Source organism: Halichoerus grypus, chromosome 6 (assembly GCF_964656455.1).
Source record: "Halichoerus grypus chromosome 6, mHalGry1.hap1.1, whole genome shotgun sequence".
Classification (NCBI taxonomy): Eukaryota; Metazoa; Chordata; class Mammalia; order Carnivora; family Phocidae; genus Halichoerus; species Halichoerus grypus.
Genome location: NC_135717.1, coordinates 87,247,970 through 87,267,186, shown reverse-complemented (window position 1 = coordinate 87,267,186; position 19,217 = coordinate 87,247,970). Strand labels below are relative to the sequence as shown.

General features: G+C 42.3%; 1 protein-coding gene across 2 annotated transcripts; it reads left to right on the top strand.

The window, feature by feature from the left end:
* The first annotated feature begins 1,116 nt into the window (after positions 1–1,116).
* MANSC1 (MANSC domain containing 1) lies at positions 1,117–18,869 on the top strand. 2 transcript variants are annotated; one of them, XM_078075620.1, is made up of 4 exons: positions 1,117–1,342; positions 6,809–7,131; positions 10,663–10,803; positions 17,434–18,869. In XM_078075620.1, the coding sequence occupies exons 2-4, from the start codon at positions 6,909–6,911 to the stop codon at positions 18,405–18,407; spliced, it is 1,338 nt and encodes a 445-aa protein (XP_077931746.1). In that variant the 5' UTR covers positions 1,117–1,342; positions 6,809–6,908; the 3' UTR covers positions 18,408–18,869. The 2 variants fall into 2 exon arrangements, with proteins under 2 accessions (XP_077931746.1, XP_035932123.1); XM_036076230.2 differs by having other exon boundaries at positions 1,117–1,379.
* Positions 18,870–19,217: the final 348 nt, after the last annotated feature.

Sequence of the window (19,217 nt, the reverse complement as noted above, 5' to 3'; positions counted from 1 at the left end):
ACCCCCGGATTTTGACCCCAGCAGAAAGGCAGACACCTAACCACTGAGCCACCCAGGAGCCCATGGTAAGTAACTCTTTGAAACCAAATATTTGCAACAGTTTTGTAATTCAAGAGTAGGTCATCCTCTGGATACAACTGGTAGACTTAATTTCATTCAAAGGACCTTTGTTCACATGTATTCTCAGTCAACATATCCCTCCTAACAGCTATTGGTTAAAACCAGAACGGCTGTATCAGGCCTAGAATAAAAAGTTACAATGGCTTAATGCTTTAGGTTTGAAAGCTCTTCACACAGAGCAGGTGGAGATGTTGCCTAAGGTTTGGACGTTCTGCGAGTTAATTATCAGTAGTTTGGTAAAGTTGCATCTGTTTGCACTTATACAGAGGTGGGGGTGAGCGAGCACGGATTAGAAACACACTTCTACAACCTATGCCCGAGTAGTTCCTTTCCATTCGTTCACTCAACAAATACATTTTAGTTAAATATTTATTGAGTACCTATTACATGCCAGGTACTATGCTAAATGTCAGGGGATACGTTTTAGTAACTATAGCAGGCACCATTATTTTCATTGTTATCTATACCTATAAACAGTAAATCCGGGAGGAATCCGGATGCCCTCGCTGAGGCTGGACTTACAGGATGTTTAACTGGAGAACTGCCAACTCTAATTGAGGACCCTGCATGCCTGGAGTGATCGAAACAGAATTCCCATAACCAGGCCCCAGATAGAAAGCCCTGTGAACTCCTAAGTGGAGAAACTGCGCTCAGAGGTGGCTCTGCGAAGGGGAACTGGACCAGGACACAGCCGGGAGAGGCAGCCTGCAGTGCACACGTTTTGTACTGTTGGACTTTCCTCTGGTGTGATCGCGCGTTCTGTGGACGAGCGGGCGCCGCTGCAGACCTGCGGACACCCCCGCGGGTCGCGCGCACGCCCCCCGCACGGGGAAGCTGCCGGGCGGGGGCTGGGGGGCAGCAGCCCGCGCGGTCTGGGGCTCAGCGCGATCGCGGGGTGCAGGGAGCCAAGCTGTGCATGTGTGGGGGCAAGAGGTATATGGGAACCTTCTTGTCAATTTTATTGTGAACCTAAAACGGCTCTAAAGGGAGGGGCTCCCGGGGGACCGCGCTCCCAGTGGCGGGGAAGCAGCTCCGGGTTGCAGGGCAGGAATGTGCCCTCCCCGGCCAACTTTCGGCCGCCGCAACGGAAGCAGGAACTGGCTAAGCACACAACCCGCGGGCAGGCGGGAGCTGCGGAGCATCCCTGCCGCCCTCGCCGAGACCCGCGCGCCGATCTGCGGCTCCTGGCCCGCGAGCGCGCCGGGGCTGTCTCCTCGCCCGGGTAGGACACCGGGGCCCCCGGGGCCTGTCGTTGCCAGGTAAAGGCGTCGCCGCCTTCCCCTCCAGGCGGACCGCTGAGAGCGAGCCCCCCCCCCCCCCCCCGCGCCCCGTCCTTTCCTGGCGCTCCCTTCTACCTCTCCCGGAGCGCCAAGACCCGGGCTGGGGCGAGGAAGGGCTGGCCCGGGTGTTGGTGGGGTGCGGACCCCCAGAGGGGATCTCCAGTCTCGCGCAACAGCACCTGTCATAAACGGCACTGGCTCCGCGTCGTCATCAGGAGAGGCTGAAGAACTCTCCGTAAGCGACATGCATTTCCTCAAAGGAAGGGAAAGAAAATGATTTCCAGTATTTGGCACAGTTGTGTACAAGTGCGTTTTAGTGACGGTAGTAAGCAGGCGTTAAAGCTCAGGTGCTTCCTCTCGCTCCCACCTGTATCCTTTCCCCCCTACCTTTCAATGGAATTCAACTTGGCTGTGGACCTTTAAGGCCTAAGTAATAATGATTAGAAGAATTACTTTACCTAATAGTTGTTGAGCATCTTTAGCGAGAAAAACTCTTCAGGACATCTTGCAGTCCAGGTGCTAAAAAGGTGCTGCGTACAGAAAGCACAGTTCCTACCCCATCCCCTCGCTTAGTTCCGGCTTCTCTGCAAGAACTCCAGGAAAGACTGTCAGAATCCATTCAAAGTAAAGTATGGGCCTGGTTTTCCTCTTTCGTTCCTGTTTGGTTTTCTGGATGGCTAGAAAAAAGGCTTGGGAAATGTGACAGCATAAAAAGATAACTCGTGCCAGGATTCTTTTTTTTTTTTTTTTTTTAAGATTTTTTATTTATTTATTTGACAGAGAGACACAGCGAGAGAGGGAACACAAGCAGAGGGAGTGGCAGAGGGAGAAGTAGACTTCCCACTGAGCGGGGAGCCCGATGCGGGGCTCGATCCCAGGAATCTGGGATCATGACCTGAGCCGAAGGCAGACGCTTAACCGACTGAGCCACCCAGGCGCCCTGTGCTAGGATTCTTAACCTGGAGAAGCCCTGGATAGTATTCAAAAAGTCTGGGCACTTCAGCGGGAACATTTATTATTTTAGTAGCCTCGAACTGAAATGGAACATGTCCTCTAAGAGGCGCTAGTCAAAGCCATAGGAGAACTAGAGGCAGCTGTAATTTGCCACCAGCAGGAATCACAGGTGTTTTCATATCATATTACTTATTACACAGATCTCAAGTATCCTGTACATTCAACAATCCTTCAAAATTATAGTGGTTTATTAGGGGCGCCTGGGTGGTTCAGTCTGTCGGGCCTCTGACTCTTGATTTCAGCTCAGGTCATGATCTCAGGTTGTAAGATCAAGCCCCATGGGGCTCCGTGCTCAGGTGGAGTCTGCTTGTCCCTTTCCCTCTGCTCTTCCCCCCACTTGGGCTCTCTCTCTAAAATAAATAAATAAACAAACAAACAAACAAATAAACAAATAAATAAAATCTTCAACATTATGGCAGTTATTAGATGTACCACTTGTTATTCACTAGGTTAATAAAGAAGCAGAAAGGGGCACCTAGGTGGCTCAGTCGTTAAGCATCTGCCTTAGGCTCAGATCCTGGTCCCAGAGTCCTGGGATCGAGCCCCGCATCGAACCCCGCACCGGGCTCCCTGCTCCCTGCTCCCTGCTCCCTGCTCGGCTGGAAGCCTGTCTCTCCCTCTCCCACTCCACCTGCTTGTGTTCCCTCTCTCGCTGTGTCTCTCTTGGTCAAATAAATAAAAATCTTAAAAAAAAATAATAAAGAAACATAAATATCCCACAACTGTTTCTGTTTTGACTGAAAATGGGACTAATTTTTTTTTTAAAGATTTTATGTATTTAAGAGAGAGCATGAGGGGCGAGGGAGGGAGAGGGAGAGCCAGACTCCCCACTGAGCGGGGAGCCTGATGTGGGGCTCGATCCCAGGACTCTGAGATCATGACCTGAACTGAAGGCAGCCACCTAACCAACTGAACCACCCAGGCACCCCTGAAAATGGGGTTAATAATGGGATCTATCTCATAAGGATTGGGAATCTATCTCATTAGGATTCTTGTAAGGATTAGTTGACATGACACATGTAAAGTGCTTAGTATAGAGACTGGCACCTGAGAAACATAAATGTTACTTATTTGACTGTTTATAAAAATTGGACACAATAGCAAGGAAGATATTGGACTTGTACTGTTACTGTATATGGGTAATATATGTTTGGTTTTTTTGCTTTTTAATTTTTTTTATTAACATCTATTTGTTTATATTAGAGATCAGTCTTTTTTTTTTTTTTAAGATTTTATTTTTAAGTTATCTCTACACGCAGTGTCAGGCTCAAACTTACAACCCTGAGATCAAGAGTTGCATGCTCCCCGAACTGAGCCAGTGAGGTCCCCCAATATTAGGGACTTTTTGTATTGTACAGTTATGTGGGTTTTGACAAATGTAAAGACATGTAACAACCATTACAGTAGCCTATAGAATAACCTCACTATAAAAATCCCCTGTGCTCCACCTATTCATCCCTCCCTTCCTCTGCCTAGCAACCACTAATATTTTTACTGTTGATGTAGTTTTGCCTTTTCCAGAATGTCATATAGTTGACAAGGAGTCATACATTTCAGACTGGCTTCTTTCACTTAGCAATATGCAATTATGTTTCCTCTATGTCCTTTTGTGGCTTGATAGCTCGTTTCTTTTTACTACTGAATAATATTCTACTGTATGGATATACCACATTTTGTTTATCCATTCACCTATTGAAGGAACATCTTGGTCGTTTCCAGTTTTTGGCAATGATGTATAAAGTTACTATAAACATTTGTATGTAAATTTTTGTAGGATTTGGTATTGTCAGTTTTCTGGATTTTAGTCATTCTAATAGGTGTATAGTAGTATCTCATTGTTGTTTTAATTTGCAGCTCCCTGATGACTATGATGTTAAGCACCTTTTCATTTGCTTATTTATCATCTGTATATCTCCTTTGGTGTGGTGTCTGTTCAGATACTTTGCCCATTTTTTATTGGGTTGTTTTCTAAGTTTTAAGAGTTCTTTGCATATTTTACCTACTAGTCCTTTATCAGATATGTGTTTTGCAAATATTTCTCCCAGTCTGAGGCTTATCTTTTTTATTTTCTTAGTGTCTTGGGCAGAGCAGAAGTTTTAATTTTAATGAAATCCAACCTATCCAGTTTTTTCTTTAGTGGATTGTGCTTTAGGTATTGTATCTAAAAACTCATTGCTTAATCTAAGTTCCAAAGATTTTCTCCTATGTTATATTCTAGGAGGGTTTTTTTTTTATTTTAAAGATTTTATTTTTAAGTAATCTCTACACCCAACGTGGGGCTCAAACTCACAACCCCCTGAGACCAAGAGTCACATGCTCTACCAACTGAGTCAGCCAGGTGCCCCTCTATGAGTTTTATAATTTTACATTTTATATTTAGGTCTATGATCCATTTTGAGTTAATTTTTGTAAATGACGGAAGGTTTGTATCTAGATTTATCTTTTTGCATATGGGTTCTAGCACCATTTTTGAGAAGGCTATCCTTTCTCTATTGAATTGCCTTTGCTCTTTTGTTAGACATCAGTTGACTGAATTTGTGTGGGTCTATTTCTGGGCTTATTATTCTGTTCTATTTTTCTGTTCTTTCTATTCTTTTGGCAGAACCACACTGTCTTGATTACTGTAACTTATATACCAAGTACTGAAGTTAGGTAGTGTGAATTCTCCAACTTTGTTCTTCTTCAGTATTGTGTTGGCCGTTCTGGGCCTTTCTGCATTTCCATGTAAACTTTAAAATCAACACTTTAAGTCATGCCTGGGTGGCTCAGTTGATTAAGTGTCTGACTCTTTTGGCTCAGGTCATGATGTCAGGGTCGTGAGATTGAGCCCTGCGTCCAGCTCCATGCTCAGTGGGGAGTCTGCTTGAAATTACCTCGCTCCTTCTCCCTCTACCTGCCCCCCCGACACGTGTTCTCTCTCTCTCTCAAATAAATATATCTTTAAAAAAAAAAATCAAAACTTTAAAATTGTTGAGATCCCCAAAATAACTTGCTGGGAACTTTATTGGGATTGCACTGAATCTATAGGTCAAGTTGGGAAGAATGGATATCTTAATACCGAACATGGAACATCTCTCCATTTACTTGGATTTTCTTTGCTATTTTACATCAGAGTTTTGTAGGCATATTTTAAAAACTACTTTGATAATTATATTTCATATAACTGGCTCCCTTTGTAATCATATATATTTAAAATTTGTATTTTAAAACATGTCTCTCAGAAAAAATCCTAAGCTTCTAAGCTTCACCAGACTATCAAAGGGGTTGGATTCATGACCAAACAAGAAAAGGAAGAAGAAGATTCAAGAAGCAGTAATTCTTTCTTTCTTTTTTTTAAGAGAGAGTGCTTGTGTGTGAGCAGGGGAGGGGGGCAGAGGGAGAGGGAGAGAGAGAATCCCATGGGGCTCGATCTCACAACCCTGAGATCATGACCTGAGCCGAAATAAGAGTCGCTTGCTTAACTGACTGAGCCACTCAGGTGCCCCAAAGAAGTAGTAATTCTGCTCTAGACTATCATTCAGTGAACAATTTGTATTCTGGAAATGAATGAGTACCCTCTACTGACCAGCTAACTGTTAGAATTAAATTATTAGAGTTACCTGTCTCTGGTTTGATACCTAAGGAGAGGCAGCAACAAGAAAGACAGCCCCAGTTTCCTCATCTATTAATGAGGAAAATAATAGCTTTTTTTGCAGAGCTGGTATAAGGATTAAATAGGACAATATATGTATATTTCATAGCACATTGCCTACCACCTGGTAGGTAATTTAAAAATGCTACTTGTTATTACCAAGAAAGAAACCATGGTCAAGCATATTATTGCTGCTTTATCAGTGACTAGAAATTTTGTGTCCCCTCCCCTCCTGGTTAGGAGAAGCAAGAAGAGAAAGGATTCTAGAACTTGGGGGCAGGCCTGCTGTTTATACCTCTTCCATCATAGACACTGGTCAGCTTTTAAGCATTGATGGGATAGTATATGTGTTTGTGCTAATTAGTTCTTTACCAAGCTTTTTTCCTAAGATTTATCTATTTATTTTAGAGAGACAGTGCACAGGGGGCAGGGGCAGAGGGAGAGAGGGAGAGAGAAGCTCAAGCAGACTCTCTGCCGAGCATGGAGCCTGATTCAGGGCTTGATCTCATGACCTTGAGATCATGACCTGAGCTGAAATCAAGAGTTGGATGCTCAACCAACTGAGCCACCCAGGCGCCCCTCTTTACCAAGTTTTTAATGAGAGATTGTCTTGATCTATTAAGAGTGAAACATAAAAAATGCTTGTTTATTTCTGTTTTAAAATCATGAATTGTTTACATTGACTTGAAGGAAATGAACTATATCTTCACTAGATTTATTAAAAGAAACAAAACTCATTGCCGATGTTTTATTTTTGTTCTAGAGAGAAATTCCATGATCTGTACAATCTTCTTGAAGCAAACTCAGACCAGAGGGAGGATTATCCTTGACCTTTGAAGACTAAGACTAAACTGAAATTTAAAATGTTCTTTAGGGACAAATGGAGCTTGACTTACACTTGTGTAATAATTTGTTTCCTGACACTAAGGCTGTCCACCAGTCAGAATTGCTCTACCAAGAGTTTAGAAGATGTTGTCATTGACATCCAATCATCTCTTTCTAAGGGAATTAGAGGCAATGAACCCATACATACATTAACTCAGGAAGACTGCATTAATTCTTGCTGTTCAACAAAAAACATAACAGGTAAGTAATAGTCTCTTGGCAGCTCTTTATTCCAGGTGTTTTGTGACACAAGTAGCTGGGTGATGGTAGCTGGTTGATGTGGCTGCAGAGATTATCCTAGTGATTCTCAATGGGGTAGAAATGTGGGTAACAAAACCACTGGGAGAATGTCCCACAAGCGTGTCCTCTCCTCCCCTAAGCTGAGGCAAAGTTACTGATGAGTGTGTGTGTATATCACAGGTGTCTGGTTAGAAAAAAGGCTGAGAACCACTGGTGTTATGTTCTAATAGGTATCTAAGATGTTTCCAATATCTTAGAAACAAAAATCCTTAAAGGACATGGGAAGTTGTTTGGTCTGACCCATTCACGTGACACAGAAGGAAACTGAGGCCCACAGGTTTGAACCACACCTTTGCATATTTCAAGTTTCAGATCTATGACTTGAAAAAGAAACAGTGAAACAGTGATCATTTTTCAGGTGTTTATGATCCTGTTCTAACTCCCTAAATGAAAAATAAATGAACAAACAACAACAACAACAAAAAAACACACAGAAAATTTATTGAGCACCAAATGCCTTGGCAGGTGCTGGAGACAAAACAATGAATAAGATGGACAGGGTCTTGCCATCAAGGGGCCTAGAAGAGCTAGTGAACACTGGACTAATGGTTCTTACCTCACTTATTAGCCAACCAAATCATGTGTTTTCTCTTATATCTTTAGTTTCTTTTCTTTCTATAATGGGTGTGAGATGTATTTCATGGGTGTGAAATATAGTAAGAAATATATGCATATAATCTTTGTTCTTGGTTCCTGGCACAGAGCTCCTAAAAACCTTGCAATTTCCTAAGCAGAGGAGCTTCTTTTGTTATTCATTATAAGCCCTTTGCAACCACACCTGAATTTGTGCTAATGAGATGACTCTTGGTGGCTCCCTAGATAGCTTCAGGGTGGGTACTGGTCACAAGAGAGACCAAGCCTTCATTAGAATTTTGGAACTTTCAGCCCCACCCCCACCTCCAAGTAAAAAAGAGGGGCTGGAGATTGAATTCAGTCACCAACGGCCAATGATTTAATCAATTATGCCCACATAATGAAATCTCCATAAAAATCCTGAAACCATAGTTTTAGGCAGCTTCCAAGTTGGCGAACACATCCATGTGTCCGGGAGGGTTGTGCACTCCAGCTTCCCTAGGACAGAAGCTCCTGCAGTCAGGACTCTTCCAGACCTTGCCCTTTCTACCCTTCATCTGGCTGTTCATTTCTGTCTTTTACAACAAAATGTAATAGTAAGTATAGCTTTTTCCTGAGATCTGTGAGTAGTTCTAACAAATTATCAAACCTGAGGTAAGGGGTTGTGGGAACCTGAATTTATAGCCACACTGGGCAGAAGTGTGAGTAACCTAGGACCTGAGACTTTTTATTATTATTATTATTATTATTATTATTATTATTATTATTTGAGAGAGAGAGAGAGTGCACAAGCCAGGGGACAGGGAGAAACAGACTCCCTGCTGAATAGGGAGCCCCCACAGGGCTCAATCCTAGGACTCCGAGGTCATGACCTGAGCCTAAGTCAGACGCTTAACCAACTGAGCCACCTAGGTGTCTCCCTAGGACCTGATACTTTTGACTGGCATCTAAGTGAGGACAGTCTTATGGGACTGAGCCCTTAAGCCTGTGGAGTCTGATGATAACTCCAGGTAGTTAGTGTAAGAATTGAATTGAGTTGTAAGATAGGTGGTGTCAGAGAATCAGAGAATGGAGAATTAGTGTGGAAACAATACCACATATTTATTTGATGTCAGGAGGACAAAAAAAAAAACCCTTCAGTGGTCGTCTCAAACTTGGCAGTGTGCTTTTGGACATTCTTTATAGACTGATTTATGGAAATTACAGAGATTTAATTTAAATTTCCAGTTTTTCTTTAAATGTTATCAACATTTATGTGAAACAGAAAATCATCTGCAAACAGGAGTGAATGCTGTGTGGGTGTCTGCTGGCAAAACAGGAAACCTTGCTTTGCTTTTCAGTTCCATAATGGGTGTTCAGTAAGAAATGGGGGTTTGCTGCTTTATTGTACAAGCAAAATTACTGTTACTGCTTTACTGTAAGCAGAGGTAATTGTGGGTCTCATTTAATGGATCTCAGACTTTTTCCTCATTTATTGAGCAATGACCTTTAACTGCTTAGGGTTCAAAAAAGCACTTTGATAATTTGCTTGGAGTCACAGCCGCTAGAAGAATGCCCGGAAGTACAAAGGACACAAGATTTTGCATACAACTTGGGGGCTTATGGACCCTCCCCTTTACCTCTGTGCCCCCCAAAAAATGGTATTGCAGAATTATCCCATTGCTGAGAAAGGAAAAGCTAAAGTACCTTTCTTATTGCCTGAGTGATGGGGAGCCAACATGATCAGATCCCCACAGAAGCTCACTGAGTCTTATTTCCAAATGTGGGAGTCAAGGTTGATCCTAACCATTGCCTGATTTGAAGACGTGGTTCTGATGGCCAGTTATGCAGGGTTTCTTCCCAAAGCTTTCCTGAGATATATTGGGCACATAATATTGTGTAAACTAAAGATATACAGTGTGATGATTTGATGCATGTATGTATTATGACATGATACCAGAACAAGGTTAGTTAACGCATGGTTGTGTGTGTGTGTGTGTGTGTGTGTGTGTGTGTGTGTGTGTATGGTGAGAAAGAGCATGCATTTTTAATAATTAGCCTATATGCCTGTTAACCTTCATCCTGACCAGGGCTATACTGATCCCTCAAGGGTCATAGGCCAAGAAGTGAGACTGTACTAGACTGAGGCCAAAGCCGACTCTAGGCCATAATGAATAGAAAGTATAACTTCTATTGGGCAGAAGAGGAAGAGAAAAAGAAGTCAGAAATAAAAGCTAAGAGTGAAAAGCCAGAAAGGAAGGAAAATGGAAAAGCAGAAATAAGGAAGAGTAGAAATGTGAAGAAAAAAACATCAAAAGAAGAATTGTACTGATAAAAGTAAAAAATGGACTTTGTATTCCGTACACTACTCAGACCCTTTGTGGAAGGAGGCATGATAGGATGATGCTGAATTTAGTAATTCTACCCAAGAAAGTCTGACTCATGGCTTCATAGGTGTCTGAGATAGGTGTCTGCCTTCTGGATACAAGAGAGATGAAATCATTAGGTTAGATCCATTTCTTAAGTCCCAGCTCAGTTGTGGGTTGTGTAAAGATTGTGAAGTCAGTATTTCCGTGAATGTTTCCATGGATATTTTAGCAAATGGAAGGCTTATCTAAAGAATTAAATGTATTATTTTTAAAAAAAGAATTAAATGTACTACCTAAAGTTGGTTTTGCCAGAATGACCTTAATTCAGATGTTTAAACCCAAGGTCTTTACAAATTGCTTTACGAGACTAAGGAAGAGGAAATGAGTCAGCGGTCAGCCGGCAAATGAACAATGTGAAGGAAGGTGTTTGTGTTGGATAGCAGAATAAATCATTGCCTACTCTTTAAAATCTCCTATTTCAGTATAATGCTTACGAAGCCTTTCATTGCAGGAGACAAAGCATGTAACTTGATGATCTTCGACACTCGAAAAACAGCTAGACAACCCAACTGCTACGTTTTTTTCTGTCCCAGTGAGGAAGCTTGTCCACTGAAACCAGCAAAGGGACTTATGAGTTACAGGATAATTAGAGGTAAGAATAGCATTGTTCTTTTTCTTTGGTGATTGGAATTATTTAAGGATGTGGTTCATGTGAAAGATTTTCTACAAAAGAGTCTAAGTAAAACTACCAAAAGTGGTCATAAATACAGAGGCACACTGGAAAACTCTCATGATTTAAAGTTCAGTTTATTAAATCAACCATCTTTTTTCCAATGAAAGATCTCCAAATGATAGTATTTTGTGTTGTGTAGCTTTTGTTTTTACCTTCCTGAGATAAAATTCCAGTATGTTTGTCTTCAGTTTCCAATTATTTTATAATAACATTAGCTGAAATCAAACACACTGGATTTTATTATCCAGACCTGGAGGGAAGTTCATTCAAGAAGTATTTACTGTGCATCTACCATGTGCCAAATTCTGTGCAAGGCATTGGAAATATAGTCTCCATACTAAACATATTTGTTCAGAATACAGAAAATAAACAACTGAAAAATAATATAATTATTCGGATATGTCTTGGTGAGATTGTGGCTTGTTAGTTTTTCAAGATGGAATGCTTTTGGTATCAAGTTTCCTTTTATTTAAGTTTTAGAAAGTTTTTGTCATTACACCCTTGATGATTAATAATATTCTATTTGTTCATTTACTCAATAAACAACAAATGTTACTTAGCATCTCCTAGGTGCCAAACATTTATTCTGCCCTAAGGACACAAAAATATAACACTAAACATGAAAAACAAGGTCCTTACCTCTGGAACTTACGTTTTAGGAGAGACAATAATCATCATAAATAAGTAATCAAGAAAAATATAGTCACAAGTCCTATGCGGATGAGAAAAGACAATGTAATAGATGATCACTGAGTGGACTGTCTTGATTAGGTGATCAGAGGAAGCATCTGTGAAGAAGTAACCCCTCGACTGAGATCTGAACAGTAAGAAGTCAGATGTGAGATCTGAGAAGAACTTTAGGCAGAGGAAATAGCCCATTCCAATATCCTGAGGCAGAATAGTTTTGGAGTATTGAAGAACAAACACTTCAGTCCCAGCTGGCTGACTCATAGTGAACCATATAAAGAGTGATATGCAAGAAGTTTGAGAAGCGGGGAGGTCACATAAAGCTTTGGAAGCCAGAGTAGGAAGTTCTTATTTTAGGTGCTTAACAGGAAGCTGTTGGGAGTTTTTGAGCAGACGTGTATTGTGGTGTTTTCAAGGTGATTTCGCAAAGCTCACTGGGACTGCTCAACTGGGGACGGACAAAAATGCAGCAGCAAGAGGGGCAGTGGGAAGACTGGATAGGAGGTGGGGCAAGATCCCAGTGAAACACCATGGCATTGTGGACCAGGGAGGTGGCAAATGAGGTAGAGAGAAGTAAATATACGGCCATTTCAGAGGTAGAACTGACAGGACTTGCCGATGGTGTGGGGTGGGGGGTGACAACAGGGAAGAGAGAAGCATTCGAGTTGAGTCCTAGCTTGAGTGTCTACATGGATGTTGGCACCATCTACTGAGCTGGAGAAGGTTTGAGGAGACTGGTTTTAGGGTTGGGAGGGGGAGTGCAATCAAGGGTTCTCTCTCTCTCTCTTTTTGAAGATTTTATTTATTTATTTGAGAGAGAGAGAGAACAAGAGGAGGAGCAGAGGGAGAGAGAGAGAGCAGAGTCCTTGTTGAGCGTGGAGCCTGACGTGGGGCTCAATTCCAGGACCCTGAGAGCATGACCTGAGCCGAAATCAAGAGTTGGTCACTTAACTGACTGAGCCACCCAGGCACCCCTCAAGGGTTCTCTCTTGACTGTGTTATGTGTGAGATACTTTGGGGAATCAACTACCCAGGGTGCCTGGGCACAGACTCTGCTTTGTCCTCTGGGTGAGCCTTGTCAGAGTTTTGGTTAATGAACTAGATGTATCAAACATTCCTTTAAGCAGGAACGTAAAGCACAAATTATTTGTGTAAATTCTTCCCAAGTAGGGATATAAACCCAAGTATAAGAAAACTTGCACAGGGTGCAAAGTTTCAGTTCTGCAAGATGAAGAAAGTTCTGGAGATGGATGAGGGTGATGGTTGCAGAGCAAAGTGAATATACTCAATGCCACTGAACTATATACTTAGAAAGAGTTAAAGTGTATGTACAATTGTGTGTACAATAACGTAAAATAATGTACATGTACAATGTAAAATGATTTTTAAAAACACTAGGCATAGAACAAATGAGGCTTCTCAAAACACTCAAGACCTTACTTTATGTGGACAGTGTCTTGTCCTGCCCCCTCCCCAGAGTGGCTGCCCCTGATCTGTGTGGCTCCTTCACTTCGTGCCTGTATATATATATATCATCTTGGCTAAAAACATTGGGGCCTCCAGGGTGGTGGTGATACTTCTTGCTGTTCCTCTTTGATCACCTGGACCATTGCATTAGCCAGGGGTGGTATCTAGCAGGAGATGGATATCCCAGTCTTAGTCTCCAAAGAGGTCAGGGCTCAAGACGCTGATTGGAACGTTTGTTCTTCTCCTTCTGGAACTCCCATCATATGGAAGCTGGACCATAACGTTCTGCCTCTGTTATTCCTTCTCACTACCTCTTCATTCTGTCCCTTCTTCCACTATCCATGTGCTTCCCTATATCTGTCTTCTATTTCGTCATTAAAGCACAATGTCAAAGAAATTACAGGTAATTTACTCCAGTAATTCTACGTCCCTAAAATTTAAAGACACAACACCAAAACAAGAAAAAGCTATTGGTTTGAAGTTGTTTATTGTATAATTAGTTTAAAGAGTGAAAAACTAGAAGTAGCATAAATGTCCAATTGCCAGAGAATGATTGGGTGTAAAATATGATGGATCCACTTGAGAGAATATGATGCAGATATTAAAAAATAAGTTTGAGGGGGGCATCTGGGTGGTTCAGTGGTTAAGCATCTGCCTTCAGCTCAGGTCATGATCCCAGCGTCGTCCTGGGGAGTCTGCTTCTCCCTCTCCTCTGCTGCTCCCCCTGCTTGTGCTCTCTCTCTCTCTCTCTCTGTCAAATAAATAAATAAAATTAAAAAAAAAATAAGTTTGAGGTATATAAATAAACAAAATTTCAGGTGAAAAACAGCAGTTGTTTTTCAATTACATGAAAAAAAATTTAACTTTAAGGTATACAGAAATGTTAATAGTCATTAGGACATAATGATAAAAATTATAGTTGAATTTGTTTTATAATTTTCATAATTCTCTGTAATATTGTTGCTTTATAAAGCATGTGTAAAAGAGGGAGTGTGCGGTAAAGATTCTCTCCAGTGGAAATGGGAGAAAAGGGAACTTGGCATGTGTATAAACATTTTCAGGGAGTGTATGAAGGTAATAAAGGGGAATTAGAATCAAACAGTGCCTGTAGCAGCCACCAGGGGGCGCCCTCAGCCCAGAGCAGGTTGCTTGATATCTCAGCATAGTGGCATCAACCCTGGACATAGAATGCCGCTGACTTTTTAATCTACAGGATGTTTAAAAATTAAGTTTGTAATTCTATTTATGAATCTGCGCATGTTGATGGATTAAGATTCCCCATAAAAATAAACTATCTGCTTCCTGTTTAGAGTGAAATTAAATAGATATCTGTTTGGTGGTTTGTTTCCAGATGAACTCGATTTCCTATAACTGATAGGCTAATATTTACAGACCAAAAGTTTGAAAGATGACAGTGTACTCTGTTCATTCTACAAAACCATTGCAACTTGGCATTATGGAATTTTTTTTTCAGCTTCGTGGTGTGTCATGTCTACAAAGGATTAGAATAGGGGAATTCAGAGATAGAATAAATTAGGAGTCTGTTTGCTCAGTTGGTTTCCAAGGAATATTCAGTCCCTAAGTTTTTTATTTCGTGAAGTCCCTTGAGACTGAAACTCAAAAGAGGGATTGAGGGCACAGGGCTGTTTCACAGTCCCCTCTGGCTCACCTCTACATGAGCAAGAAAAACACCACACCCCAATGGCAAACATCAGAGGGTGAGGTAAACGGAGCAGGTGTTGAGAATCCCTGTGTGGTTCTAGGATCTTTGCCAATAGATTAATCTTATCAAGAAATGGGACTAGCCCTAGCCTTGCTTTCTTTATGAGCTTGCATTCTTGAGAAAGAAAGCAGCTGTTTTGGTCATTCTTTGTCACTGGCTTTAAGTTCTGAGTTCATACACATCACAGAGCATTTATTTAACTAGTCTTTTTTTTTTTTAACTTTAAAATGAAATATGTTGGGGCACCTGGGTGGCTCAGTCAAGTTAAGTGGCGGCCTTTGGCTCAGGTCATGATCTCAGGGTCCGGGTATGGAGCCCCACGTCGGTCTCCCTGCTGGCGGGGTGTGGGGGGGTCTGCTTGCCCTCTCCCTCTGCCCCTCCCCCCTGCTCGTACTTTCTCTCTCTCTCTCTCTCAAATAAATAAAATCTTTAAAAAAATTTTTTAAAAAATGAAATGTGTTGAGTCCTATTCTTTTTTTAAAAAAAATATCTGATACTACCTAAAAATAGAGATGCTGTTTATCTCACGGTGATGTTATATCTGCAAATGTGGTGTAACCTGCAGCAGGAACTCTTTCCTTCAGCGTTGTCGGAGGAGAGAGGCATTGCAATCCTCCAAATTCTATTTTAGAGTAAAGTACTATATCCTAAAGCAGGTGTCTGCAAATATTTTCTGTTGAGGGCAAAATGATAAGTATTTTAGGCTTTCCAGGCCAGTATTTTAAGCTTTATGGGCCATACGCAATCTGTTGTACCTATTCACCTCTGTCCTTGTAGTATGAAGTACCCACAGCCAATGTATAAACAAATGAGCACGGTTACGTGCCAATAAAGCTTTATTTGCAGACACTGAAATTTGAATTTTATGTAATTGTCATGTGTCACAAAATATTATCCTCTTTGATTTTTGTCAGCCATTTAGAAATGTAGATCTTGGCTCATAAGCCATACAAAGAGAAGTGGCAAGGGGCGCCTGGGTGGCTCAGTCAGTTAAAAGTCTGCCTTGGGCTCAGGTTATGATCCCAGAGTCCTGGGATCGAGCCCCACATCGGGCTCCCTGCTCCGCGGGAAGCCTGCTTCTCCCTCTCCCACTCCCCCTGCTTGCGTTCCCTGTCTCGCTGTGTCTCTCTCTATCAAATAAATAAATGAAATCTTAAAAAAATAAATAAATAAAAAAGAGAGAAGTGGCAAGCCAGATTTGGCCCTCGGGTCATAATTTGCTGACCCCTGTCCTAGATGGACTAATAAGTGACAGTTCTTTTTTTTTTAAAGATTTTATTTATTTACGCTTATGTGGGCAAGCAGGGGGAGGGGCAGAGGGAGAGGGAAAGAGAGAATCTCAAGCTGACTCCACACTGAGCCCGACGTGGGGCTCTGTCTCACGACCCTGAGATCATGACCTGAGCCAAAGTCAAAAGTCAGCCGCTTGACCAACTGAGCCACGCAGGCGCCCCCGTAAATGACAGTTTGAAAGGACTCTTTGAAGTGTGAAGCTTACAGAGCAGTCAAAGATATTTACAAATCTGAGGTTGTCTCTGGATCTGTTTGTTAGCAGAGGGGAGAGTGGGGTCTGGTTCAGAAACTGGCATTGAGAGGAGTTGAAGAAGAAAAGGGGAAAGAGAACAGAACAATAAACATTAAGAAATTCCTTTTCTTCCTTCCTTGTGTTTGCTGCAGTTCAAATCTAAGTGAAATGATTAGCCAAGTAGCAGAGTGATACAGAGCAGTTCAGATGATCATTCCCTGCCCCTGATGGCTCCAAAAACCCTTTCCAGTTTGAGCTGTGATGAATGGCATGTGAGACTAAGAGCACAACTCTAAACTTTCTCTTACCCTGAGGAGGATCTGAGGCTGGTTCCTCCCCAGCAGCCCCCAGAACTGCGTGATTTTCTGCTCTTTATGTCAGCACTGTGGCCATCCTAATTTCAAATATTGGTTCCATTGTCCTCAGACTGAAGACATTGGCTCTGAAATGTTAATCTTTGAGAGTCAAAATTAAATCTCCCAGATGGCCTTGCTCCCCTGAGTGTGGGGCCAAAACCTTTTTTTTTTTTTTAATTGGAAAATGTCATCAATCTTCTGCTGCTGCCTTGGCCTCTGTGCCCTGGGAGAAGACCAGACCTTCCCTCCAGGCCCATCCTCCTCCTCCTTGTGGCAGGCAAATGGCCCGGGTTCTGCCTCAGCTCCTCATCGCCCCGAGGCCTCTATTACCGTCCTTGCCTGTGGGCTGCCCTTGCTGTGAAGTCTCTCCTTGGTGATTGCTGGTTTCCCAGGGAGCCTTCTCTCCACCAGTTCCTGCCATGTCACCCTGGCCCAGCTCTATTCCCTGGCCTTGGCCCCCTACACGTCCCCATGTTCCTAAACCTCCTGAGCTCCTCTTAGCTCCCTTGTTCTGCTCCTCCCACCTCTTCCTTAATTTGCCTGGTCCTCCTCCACACATTTCTCCTCTGTCCCATCACTCTAGAAATAAACCACAGCATCTGGTAGAGAGGCAGTGTCATCAGATTCTGATTTAGCAATTTGTATTTTTCCATTTTGCGCAAGTTTCTACAAAATGTCAAGTTTCAACAGTTTGGGGATTTACTGAACAAACTGATACGTTTGTCTTTTTTTTAACCTGCCTCAGCTTGGAAATATTTAAGTCTCCTTTTAATTTTCTTTACATTTTTCAGATTTTCCAACTTTGGCCAGAACTCACTCGCCAAGCGGAGAGTTAACCCAAGAAGATTCTCTCCTCCGTGGCCAGTCTTCACGGGGACTCACTCCCACCCCCGCTCCCGTGACAGGTTATTCAAAGCCCACTGACAGCTTCCGGAGAGAGGCATTTTCTCAGAAGGTCGGACCCTCAGATCACTTGGAGAAACTATTTGAGATGGGTCAAGCGAGTACACCCTTCCCTGTTTATAAAGAAGAAGGCCATTCTCAGAGTTCACAGTTTTCCTCAGAGCAAAAAATATCTCCTCTGCTGCCTGAACATGTGACAACACTCCCCACGACAGGGACGGTTGCCTCTCGGCGGATCACCTCTGCCCCTCCAAAGCCTGCATCGCCCCCCACCGCCAATGCTCCCGGGATACCTTCTGTGACTTCTGAACCAGAGATGGCCACCTCAGCTCCAGCCCTAGCCTCAGGCAAGTCTCAGCCCCCCACAGCCCTCCTGTCTACCATTTTGACCCGTGCTGCGGTTAAACCCAAAGCTAGCCTAGCTACAGTAGCTGTTTCAAACACCGTCCCTGAGGCACCCATGGACTGGAAAAGCCCCCCAGAAACGGCACCCTTTCGAGAAATTTCCAACCTCACTTTAAACACAGAGGATGCCCATGATAACCCTGCTACACTTTCTTTGTCAACAGTGGATTCGTCCACTGCTACGCTGCTTTCGTCAAATGTGGATTCTTCTCTGAATAAAACTGCTTCCCAGGAAAATGGGAAGGCCAGACCTGGTGGTTCCTCCCTGAACAGTGTTCCAGAAAGTCAAGACGGCCTTCCATTTGAAAAATGGCTCCTCATCGGAACCCTGCTCTTTGGGGTTCTGTTCCTAGCCATAGGCCTTGCCCTCTTGGGCAGAATGTTCTCGGAATCCCTCCACAGGAGACGTTATTCGAGACTGGATTATTTGATCAATGGGATCTATGTTGACATCTAAGGAGGAAACTAGATGTCTCTTCATTCATGTAGTTACTAGTAGCCCAAACTCAGTGACTTCCTGCTGACTCGCGGATCTTAGCAGGATGTCTGAAGCATCTTGAAGATAGGCAGATGCCCCCTACCACTTTCTTTTTGCTTGGTTTTTGAAGACAAGGGGAGAAAGGAAACAAATTAGGTAATTTGAGTGATCTATCTCTAAAATATTTGCTGAAAACAAAGCTCTACCTAAAGTAATAAAGTATAATTGGCATATAAATTCAAAAATGACTGGCTTTTTGCAAGGAAAAGTGGTTAGGACTTTTAGGCTCCAGTTCATTAACATTTCTGGTTCCAGATAAAGTCAACTGTTTATGATATTAATTCTAATGGATTTACTTTCTTTTTTATATGAATTCCAATAAAAGTTATTCCAGATGTATGTCCTTTCAATTAAATATTTGAATAAATCTTTTGTTACTCAGTAATGTTCTTGTAAGTGACACATCCAGCTGGATAACTTTCAATTTATTCCCACGAACAAAATGATTAAATGATGAAAGTATGTGTTCTAAGTTAAAATGACAACCCCCCCCTCCCCTTCCCCATCAGTGAGCAAAGAGGTTCCTTTGGGAGAACTCTAGCAGAAGATTAGCCTACGTGGAGACAGTGATAAGTCAGTTCTGATAAATAGCCAAATCTACTTCGGGTCCATTCTAGTTAACTATCCTACCCACCCCCTCCACACACACACACAAAAGTAATACAGGAATTTTCTAAACTTCACCAAGTTTAAAACATAACAATGATATTTATAAATCCTTATCTAAAT